General features: G+C 31.0%; 1 protein-coding gene across 1 annotated transcript; it reads left to right on the forward strand.

Moving 5' to 3' along the window:
* Window positions 1–8,194: 8,194 nt before the first annotated feature.
* Window positions 8,195–11,035, forward strand: LOC128387563 (akirin-2-like). Its single transcript, XM_053346768.1, has 5 exons — window positions 8,195–8,626; window positions 9,072–9,195; window positions 9,353–9,543; window positions 9,616–9,690; window positions 10,126–11,035. The coding sequence occupies exons 1-5, from the start codon at window positions 8,431–8,433 to the stop codon at window positions 10,134–10,136; spliced, it is 597 nt and encodes a 198-aa protein (XP_053202743.1). The 5' UTR covers window positions 8,195–8,430; the 3' UTR covers window positions 10,137–11,035.
* The last annotated feature ends 338 nt before the right edge of the window (window positions 11,036–11,373 follow it).

Here is an 11,373-nt window from a genome sequence, read left to right on the forward strand (position 1 = left end):
GAGATGAAATTAATGACATGTAATTAAAAAGCAAATTGAATTGGATTAAAATTGGAATGGAAAACAATTAAAGAGAAGAAGAAGAAAAAAAGAAAAAAATTTTAACCGTTGGAAAGAAAAAGAATTTAAACTTCGCGCGTAATTTGGTTTCTTTTATTCTCTCGAATGTGATTGGCCAATGGTTCGGGTTTGATTCTCTTACTGTTACTTTGGTTTTTTCTGTTAATCTTTTTGTATCTTTGTTTTCATTCTTAATCAGCTTAGTCTTGTGGTCTCTTGTGGTAATCATCGTAATGATTTTCGTGAATAACCAAATTACCATCAACTTAGTTGGTGGAGAAATTCTAATTGTTTTTCAAGGAGATGCCAATAAACTGCCGATGTTTGAAACCAACAACCTTTGGATCAGAATTGACGAAGAAGTTTCTCAAATAGCTGTTCTTTTGGATCTGGAAAACTTCTTCTTCCAATGTCTAACTATAAATGAATTATGTAAGTTAAACTATAACCTACTCAAAATTGTAAATTTTATATCCTGTGACTCTGAAAATCTATCAATAGATGAAAATTTTGTTATTACCTCCAAAAATACCCTAAGATTTTTCAAATAAGAATGTAAACTAAAAGACAATTAAATTAAAAGACATATACGTTAAAGGACATATGAATAAAATATTAATTAATATAAATTCGATGAATCTTGTTTATTCTTCTTAATGGACAAATGAATATCTTTAAAGCTCCTTAAACATCCGAATTGTGTAAATAAATGTTGGTCAGGTCAACTTGAAATTGTGCGGTTCCTTCTCTCACCATTTCTAACAATTGATCACAAAAATTAGAATGCGTATGAACCAAACCACATTGGGAACAACGGCGTCTTCGACGACATTCCAAAGCGTGAAAAGGTCTAGCGCAATTACGACAGATCACGTCCAGATTACACTCGTGTTCTCCATTATAGTACTTCTTGCAAAAAGGACATTGTAACACCCCTGTATTATCAAAGCAGTGAATAGTCTTACCATTATAAGTTAATCCCATTCCTAAAAAGAATGAACAAGAATTAAAAAGCCAATTAGATCGAAAGAAAGTTAATTTACTTAAAACAAAGGGAAATTACTCACTAGCTTGATGGAGCAGTTTATAAGTTGACAAACCACACTTAACAATGACCATTTCTCCAATGGTATTCCTCTTCACCTCCTTTAATGTTAAACTATTACCAGGTAATCCAATTGAACCGGCCATTTTTGCTAACATGAGCTCCATTGACACAACATTTTCAGGTTTGAAAAAACATATTTCATTATCCAGAAAAGGAATTGGAACCACATCACTTACGAAATCTTCATTTTTTAAGATTTCGGTAAAATGGGTCACATTAGAAGAAAAAATACTTATACCAAAAGAATCATCGGAATACAATTTAATTAGATTTCGATTGATGAAAATCTCTCCCATTCTTTCAAACTCTTTCTCCATATCAACTAATGAGTAATCAGGATTAGGTATAAGTCTCCAATATCGATATGGGCAAAAACATCCGAAATTTACCTTCACTGAGTAATTTTTTATAGACATTATTATTTGATTTTTTGATTAATCAAAATAAATTCAAAAAGAAACAAAGATAAAATAAAAAACAAAAAGACAAAAAGACAAAATCACAATCTAAAAATCAAATGAAACTACAAACAACTTCCACCAATTAAACGACAAAATGAACCAATTTTTTGAAAAAAAGCTCCCACTTCAAAAATAGATCATAGATGGAGACACTTATTCGTTATTGGCCATTTAAAATGGTGGCACTTCCGGTATCACCATTTTAAACTGATCCTCCTCGTACCATTAGGGAAGATCTCACAATCAGATTCTCTTAACTCTAGGAAAACTTCGAGATAGATCAATCTTATTGAAGAGTATTTTCCTTTAGTATCTTGAGGAAGAAGAAGGAATGCCCATTCACTGCTTGAAATAAAATAAGGAGCATCAAAAACAGGATGAATCTTGTTTTTATAACAAAGATACATACTGTTCTCAGCCAAAACCTTCCTGAATTTCTCAGTTATCACCAAGCTCACTCGATATTTATCTTCTTGCTTAATAAACTCGTAACTTTTTACGGATGAAGGGTGTTGACCATTAGATGAGCACAACATAAGAACAAAGTACTTAAATTCAACATTAAAACTCAAATCAGTATAATAATAAACGTCAAAATAATTAGACTCCATTTTTTAATCAAAAGAAAATGAAAAGAATTATTTTTTACTTAAAAACAAAATGTCAACGGAAATACACCTTTCTTCACTCATTTCTCTTTGTAGCTCCACCTTTTGAATCTTTTCCAAATTCAATTTTTTTGCGCGAAATCAACAAGATTCATAATCTGGTTCCAAAATCAAACATTTGTAATTGAAATTAATCCTTTCCAGAGCCAAATTTACTCTTGAGATAAACACTTTACAAGCACGGTCCAATCCTGAATGTCCCCTGGTTCCACATGAAGGGCACAGTAATGTAATCGATGAACAATCTAAAAAAGTATGAGATTCGCTACATTTGTAACACTTCGGCTCATTCACACAATTTTTCTCCAAATGACCAAATTGACTACAATTAATACAAAACTTTATATTCAAGTTATCATAAACTTGATACTTTTTACCATCCAAGAATAAATAACGCTCCTCCATTTCAGTTACTAAGCTATACATTTCTGGTGTCAAACTCAATAAAAGTATGTCATGATTAGTCTTGAAAATGTAAAACTCAACTTTCACTTGATCTTTATCCAACCAAGAATTTTCCTGAGCCAATTTAGTCAACAATTCACCGCTTCGCACGTAGTGATTAACCCCATTACATCTCGATATTAACAACTTCACCACAGGATTAACCAGCTTAGGTATATGCCAATCGAACTGAGGAAATTGTGATGCCAATTGCTGATAACTTATCCATCTCTCTTGCTGATTAGAAAAACGAATTTTTAAGCAAGAACATCCTTGATCCACCAAGAACTCCTTCTCCTTCAACTTCATGGCCAAATCCCTTAAAGTAACGTAATTCCCACGATTAACCTTTTTTCCTTTAGATCTAACCAATAGACTCCAATGACGAACATAATCTACCTCCAATACCATAGGCTTTATATGCTTAGGGATCTTCTTTGGCACAACGTCATCTAATCTATAACTAAACAACTCTTTAACCCTTTGTTGCCTCTCTGTCAAAGGCCCTTCATAAGCCTGTAAATCCAAAAGAAGCTCCATTTGACCACCATATGAACATATTAAATCTTCATTACTCAACATTAGATTAACAGCCATTTGATCCAATTTTTCATCTATCAAAAGAAAAGAGATTAAAATCATAACAATTTACTCACTCAACTATGAAAAGCTTAACTTACCCATTGAACACCTTTTAATCAATTATAACTATCAACAAATTAATTTTAAGAATAGTTAATTAATATATGAAAATTTTTTCAATTTTATTTAATTGTAAACAAAGACACTTTTCATGAATACATTACTACTATCACCATGGTGATAAAAGGAACACTTATTTAGAGGGAACTTCAAATTTTTGAGCTTGCATTAAAAAAACCACTATGGAAAAAGCTTTTACTCATTTGAAGTTCACAATTTCTTAAAAGATTACATAACGGTATCGGTGATTAATACGCTCTAATTCAGCTCCCAATAACCTTTGATATGTTGAACACTTTATCAAAAGCATTTTCACCCTCCTTACCACAATTAGGACATTTTGTTCATCCAACTTTAAACGTAATCGACAATCTTTGGACAGATGACCAGAACAACAATATCCGCACAAAGTCAATCTGAAACATTTTTCTCTTTTGTGTCCATATCGACAACAATTTTGACACATCAAAATTGGTATATAGTCAACAACAGCCACCTTGCCACTCGGTGTCTTAACGTAACCATCACTTTCCTCTATAAGAACACGAATTCTTGATTCAACCTGCAAGAGAACATTACAAAAAGAACCTCTTGACAAAAGATTCACTTTCCAATTAACACGAAGACTTTCACTCCATCTATTCCATAAAAATAAATTCTTGATCCATATCTTCATCTTCTCTTCATCATCGTTCTGATCTATATGACAATTAACTAATTTTATCAACGGGTCACTCAATTGAGGAAACTTCAATGAGAAAGTTCTAATGAAATCTTCATGTGAAAGAAACTTCTCCTTCAAGAAGTAACGATTTTCATCCTTTTCCACATAAATTTTTAAACAAAATTTCCCCATCTTGACATCATCAATATAAGAAACCAACTCTGGATGACTCTCTAAATAGACTTTAAATCTGGCGTTTATATCAGGACCAAATGAACTTTCCTCAAGAGAGAACAATAACAAAACAGGTCTGATAGGAAGATCCTCGACATTTAACCAATTTTCCTTAGAACTGTGTACGTTATAACGTAAGAAAATTTTACTCTCGTAATCTTTTCTTGTCCTTTTTTCACTCATATCAATTGAGCCAACTTCTAGGGGATTTCGATCCTCCTCTTCTTGAACATCCACGGCCACATAATGATCATGAAGTGACATAAAATTAATTATCATCTTCCTCTTGGTGTCATCCAACAAATTTAACTCATCATTTTCCAGAAAATCCCGAAGTAATGAAACCATTTCAGCAACGTCTTGCTCACCATAATTTTTTATCATCTCCTCACTATAGCTACCTCATATTTGGTCATATACTTTTCAATCACAAAAAGAGAGGCTTCCAGATCTCGACAAGCTTCACCTTCAAACAAATCACCATCATTTAACTTTCTCTTTGACATCTTTTTTCCAAAAACAAAACAAAATTACTTTAACTATGTTTATAAAAGTTGTTAACTTACAAAGAAAACTAAAACTTATAATCATGTTCTCAACAAATTCAAAAGTAAAAATGACTATATTCTAGTTATGAGTGAGCTAACCAACAGAATGGACTTTGCTATCAACATTTACAAGAACAACAAAATCGCCTTAGGACTGCCCACCACCGTTAAAAAAATCAACATCAACTACAGTTACGATAACATTATAGTTTGCCTTGCAAGACATTATCACGATCACTTCTTTTTTATTGCTGTCTATAATCACAACACCAAAAATGAAAATTTTTGGAATCAACTAGAGGAAATTTTAAACTCCATCGGTAGTTACCCAATCATACTAGCTGGCGACGTAAATTATGAAACGGAACTGTGGTGTGACCAACCAAAGATCTATTTCAACAAATCTTTAACCAAAAGAATTAATAATCTCTTCAATGATTTTCACTTTAAATCGATAAACTTAAAATCAAGAGATGAAAACTACACAAGAAAGGACAAAAGAATTAATACTAAGACAATCATCGATTTAATCCTGATCAACTTTGAAAGTAAGACAGAAATTAAACTGATTGATACCAATTTAAGCGACCACAGAATCATTAATGGTTACATAGAATCATTTCCCCTGAATAAAATCAAAATAAGCTTTTATGACTTCCTAATTAAGAAAATTTCATATGAAGACATCAACGAAACAACCAATAAGATAATGTGTCAGCCCATTAAATTCAGATTTCAAGGAAAAAACCCTTTCAATCAACGACAGGACATTAACAACCATTGGAAAAATATTGAATCAATCAAAATAGAAACAGTTTAGACAATATGATTCCCAACGAACCTATGAATTTAGAAACCCTCAAATTTAACCAAGTCAACTACTCCTTTAAATACAAGGCAGGCATTAATCAAAATGAAAAATTATTTATTAAGAAATTTAAAACAGATAAAAGTTCAGGATTAGCCGATCCATACAACTATAATAAATGGAATAAATTTATAAGACTTAACCAGGAAGCTATTATTAATCTAATAGATGATATTTTCAAAAGTACTTATATACCTGAAATTCTGAAAACTAGTGGAGGCACCTTAATCCCTAAAAGTAACGGTAGTTTTAGGATGATAAGGTGTCAATCCTATCTAACCAAATTAATAGACGAAATCCTATATCAACGAATATTAAGCAATATTGATAATATCATTGATAACCAATTTCACTTCGCCTTTCTACAAAACAAATCTAGATTTGACTTACTCTCAATAATTGAGGATAATTATAAAAATTTTAAAACAGTAATTACCATTGATATTAACAAAGCTTTCGACGAAATAGACAAAAATATAATATTCAGAAAACTTAATAAAAAAGTCTGTGACCAAACGATGGAAATGATTTTCGAGTTTTTCGAAAAAAGAAAAATTAGAACTTTCGAAAATGGGTCATTTAAGATCAATGATGATGATAAAGCCATAATTCAAGGGACCTCGATCTCTCCACTACTATTTAATATCGGCATCGATGATACAATCAAACAAATGAATGATCACAATACTCTCACACTATCATACGCCGACGACATATTCATTATGACTAATGACAGAATCGAAGTAGCTGTTGAGAGACTTCGAGGCAAACTTAAAGAGATTAATCTAAAAATCAATCCGAGCAAAAGTAAATTCCTTAAAGAAGATTATCAGATTAAAACTGCTACTTATCTAGGTTTCACAAACCTTTTCTCATTATCTTCCCTTAAAACTAAATACTTTAATCCCGAAGTTAAAAATTACATAACCAATATTCAAATTACACAAAGTAAAATCATTATTGATTCCTATTTCTCATCATATTTACATCAATTGGGCTTTTCTCCTTTTAGAAATAACAAATTATACGAATATAGAATTAAATTACTTATTATTACTAGTTTAAAAATAATTTTTACTTCCTTACATCACAAGAAGGCAATATCCTTTTGGTTTGCTCATAACCTAAACATAAATAACCCCACAATTAATTATTTATGTGAAATATTAACTTGCTTATTAAACAATAATAATGACGCCAATGACTTTCCAATAATTAACTGGATAAAACCAATTAAACATGTTTACATTAAGAATAATAGATTAAACAAAAAGGAACCAAATGAAATCATATACACTGATATTATTATTGATAATGAAAAAATTTGTGTTAAAATCAACAAGTATCCTAACATCAACAAACACTCCCATTACGATAATAATAATAAACAATTTAAAGTTAACAATTTAATTAGAATCATAGATACTCTAGCTGCATTGTCTTATGATTTGAACATTACCTTCAACAAAAAATATAAGCAATTAATAGAAAGTTACGTTAATTACATTGCTAACCAAAACAAAATACACATACAACTAATTAATGAACCCAGTAAAAGAAAATGCCTAATCACAATGCAATTCGATACTCTTCAAAACGAAACCAGTTTTACAAAACATAATCTAAAAACGATTATCCAAAACAAAATTAATCGAATTCAATCACAACTCTACAGACAATATGCGCCAAAATACTTGTTTGAGTGGTTCCCGAGGGAAAATAAATTCTTTACTCAAGATATCAAATATCCATCTCTATTTATAGAGAACATTACTAAATTAAAAATGGCAACTAAGAATTACAAACATCATCAATGTTCACAACCCTTTAGTAATCAACATTACAGCAGCTGCCCTCTAATGCTTAAGTTTATAAACAACTGGAACTTTGAACGTAACTTCAAAAGTAAAACTTTAAAACTATTTTTAATCAAAAATGAACTTTCGAAGCGACAAGTTAATACTTCAAATCAATGACATCAACAAAGTTTTTTATCTCTTTAGTGACTCAAGTAATATGATTGAACCTCCACACAACATCTGGACTAAAGTTGTAAATGATGAAAAATTAACAATTGTCGCCCTCAAATTCGGAACGATTAGAATTGATCAAATTTCCAAAGTTATTACTGACAATTTAAATGAACAAACTTGTTGTAACCTAATTGGTTTTCATCCATACGTACTCTTTACAGGAAGTGAAAACAACAAATTCGTCATGAACAAATTGAAAGAAATAATTGAGGACTGGGAAATCAACGAATACATGATAATCGACAGCAGTAATCTTGAAATTCATCTAATTGTGTGAGATTCTTGACGAGAAATAATCGAATTAATCAAAGATTATATTCCGCTCCTAATCAAAATAAGCGCCAGGGTCATAACGAACCCCTCCCGCTTGGAGTCGCTCCTAGAGGAGTGAAAATCACCTTTTTCTTCATTTTTTTCTCTCTCTCTTGTTTAATTAGTTTATTTTTTTGTTTCTTCTCTTTTTAATCCCTTTGATTAACCTTTAAACAATCAGATCTTGTTTCTTTTTTCAATTTATTACCAAACCTTAAAAAAGAAAGAAAGAGAAACAATCAACTCCAACAAACCAAAAACCTATAACCTTGGGTAACATTTATAATAGGATTGTGTAAATATATATACTATAAATTTCAAATTTTAAATGGCTTGTGGGGCCATAAAGAGATCCCTTGAATGGGATCCATTGAATTCACCCTCACAAAGTAGCACTCCAGTTGTATCAAGTGCGAGGCCAACTAAGAAACGATGTCTTGTCCATCATAATTATAATACCACCGCTTATAGTGGACCTAAGGAAGCTTCACCCTTTGCTGATTTACACCCTAAATTGTCTCCAGGTAAGTGTATTGTGTGTTACCTTTATCTCTCTTTTTCTTTCTTTTCCAGTCTCTATTTCCATCTATTACTCTCTTTCCTTCTTTATTTCTATTGCCTTTTTCTCTTTCTCTCCTCATTTTTTTCTTCTTCTCTTTGGCTCTTTACTTTATTATTGCCTCTTGGCTTTACGTCTTCTTTTTTTCTTTTCCTTGCCTCTTTAGTATCACTTCTCTTTCTATCTATCTCTCTTTCTCTCCCTCCTTGATTCTCTCTCCTTCCTTTTCTCTTTCCCTATTGAAAAAATTACATACCCATCATCATCATCATCATCATCATGTTCTTACCCAACTTGAAATTTTTATATTTACACACACACACATACACATTGATTACTTTTAAACCCGAAATTAATATCCTGTCTTATTTATTCTTTTTCTCTGTCTCTTTTTTTGTTCCATCTTACAGAAACTATCGCAGCTAATATTAAGGATGAAATGAAACGACTACAGAATAGGAAACAGTTGTATTACTCAAGTAGTGGAAATCAATTCATGCTGAACTCACCCAATCCAGAGAATAATTCAAATGAGTATGTGGATTCTATACTTATAAACATTGAAGCACACACACACAGTATTCTCATTGTTGATTCTCTTCTCACTTCAATCTTTTAATGCTCTTTAACATCCCATATAAATTGATTTATAAACTGACGACTATTTTTTCCCGTTCTTGTTTTTTTACAGAAATGAAGCCTCAACGTCAACTGAAGGTCAAAGTTTAAATTCAAGTTTCCTTGGACTACTATCACCATCTCGCCGTGATCAACCTTTATTCACATTTAGACAAGTAACAATTATATGTGAGAGACTCCTTAAAGAAAGGGAAACATCGCTTAGAGAAGAATATGACCGAGTCCTAAGCAGCAAATTAGCAGGTAAATTTAAACAGTAATCAGTCTATTTAAAACATCGGTGATTAACTATCTCTCTCTCTCTCCCTTTTTCAGAGCAATATGATACATTTGTAAAATTTACCTACGATCAGATTCAAAAGAGATTTGAAAACGGGACAACACCAAGCTGTGAGTTGAACCTTCACCACCAACATAATCTACTCATGGTTTATGTGTATCTAAGGATTATGTTTAAAAATGATTATTGTTGATTTCCATTATTAAGCTTTTTTATCTCTCAACACAAAAAATCAACAACGATGTATTTTAAATTACCATTTAACTTTGCAATGTACACTGGTAATAGACTAGACGAAAGTCACTGATAATCCAAGTATAATTAGCCTGATAATCTTGTCCAACATTGTTTTCTTAAATATTCAGTTTTTGAATTCAAATCAAGCCTTTGGAAAGATATTTTTAGATACACATGAGCTCTCTTTCTCTTTCTCTCTTTCTCTCTCTCTCTCTTACTTTCTCATACACACACACACATGATCCATATACAATTGTTACAAAATATCCCACTAATTGTTTTCTCTCTTTTTTCTTTTTTTTTTACAGATTTATCTTAGACTTCCTCTCCTCCTTTTTCTATCAAGTATTCATATATAAAAAAAGTCAATAATTATACAGCATAGAAAGTGAAATTTGAACGCAAAATTTTTCTCTGCGCAGAATTTTTCTCCAATAGCGTTAAGATGCGTAGATAATAAATTCTTTTTCACTAACAAAATGTTACTTTCAATGCTGTATATTATGTATACTGATTTAAATCTAATAACTACAAATCAACAACAACAAAACAAACCAACAACCACCAACATCTAACTTTTTTTTGCTACCGATGTTGATGATCTTGATTCTTCTCATCTTTTGTTCTATTCCCTTCCCTCTATCTTTTCTTTTCTCTATCTTTCTCTATCTCTATTTCTTTCTTTCACTTCCCCTGGTCATCATAATGTTTATCATCATCACTTCTCTCTCATCATCGTCATCATTTGTGTCATCACAATTATCAAGGCAAAAACATTGAAAATATTTGGAAAAAAAAGTGAGATTTGAATTCTGTTTTTCATCCATACTTTTTGTGTCTTCTTTTTTTCTTCTTCTTTCTTTGATCTTTCTTTTTCTCGAAAACAGCGACAAAACAACAACAACAACAACATCTAAAGATTGAATTTTGTTAAATTGATTTTGCACTTTTTTTTCCACTTTGGATTCTACTTTAATTGTGATCGATTATCACCAAAATCAACAACAAAGACAAACGCAAATTCAACACACATCTCAATCTATATATCAACTTTTGGTCATTTACACCATGCAAAAAAAGATTCAACGAGAGAAATGAAAAACAACAACAAACAAACAAACAAAATAGAAAAGATAATTAAAAGAAAAAGCTGATTACAAGCGACGAGAAAAAATTAAAACAACCCAAGCAAACGTATAAAAAAAATATTCAACTAAATTGTTTTCAAATTTTTCGTACAATTTATTTAATTACCTTGTGTTTGATTCGTGCGGTGTGTGAACAATTTAATCAATCAATTTCTTTCTTCTCAACCAACTTTTTACTTGTTCTAAAGTTGAGAAAACAATTAAAATCAGATCAACGCGATGAAAAGTTGATTAAGTTAAATCAGTGACACCGAAAAAACAATTAACTATAATCATGGTTACTTTTTAACAACAATTAACAACCAAATTGTCATCAAGGGTAAATTGTTATCGGTTTGTTGTTGTTTCAATTTTTCGTCATCAATTATGATTAACCAGAAACCAGATAATTAATTGACCTTTGAAATT

This window comes from Panonychus citri, unplaced genomic scaffold (assembly GCF_014898815.1).
Source record: "Panonychus citri isolate SS breed McGregor unplaced genomic scaffold, ASM1489881v1 Contig00092, whole genome shotgun sequence".
Taxonomy (NCBI): Eukaryota; Metazoa; Arthropoda; class Arachnida; order Trombidiformes; family Tetranychidae; genus Panonychus; species Panonychus citri.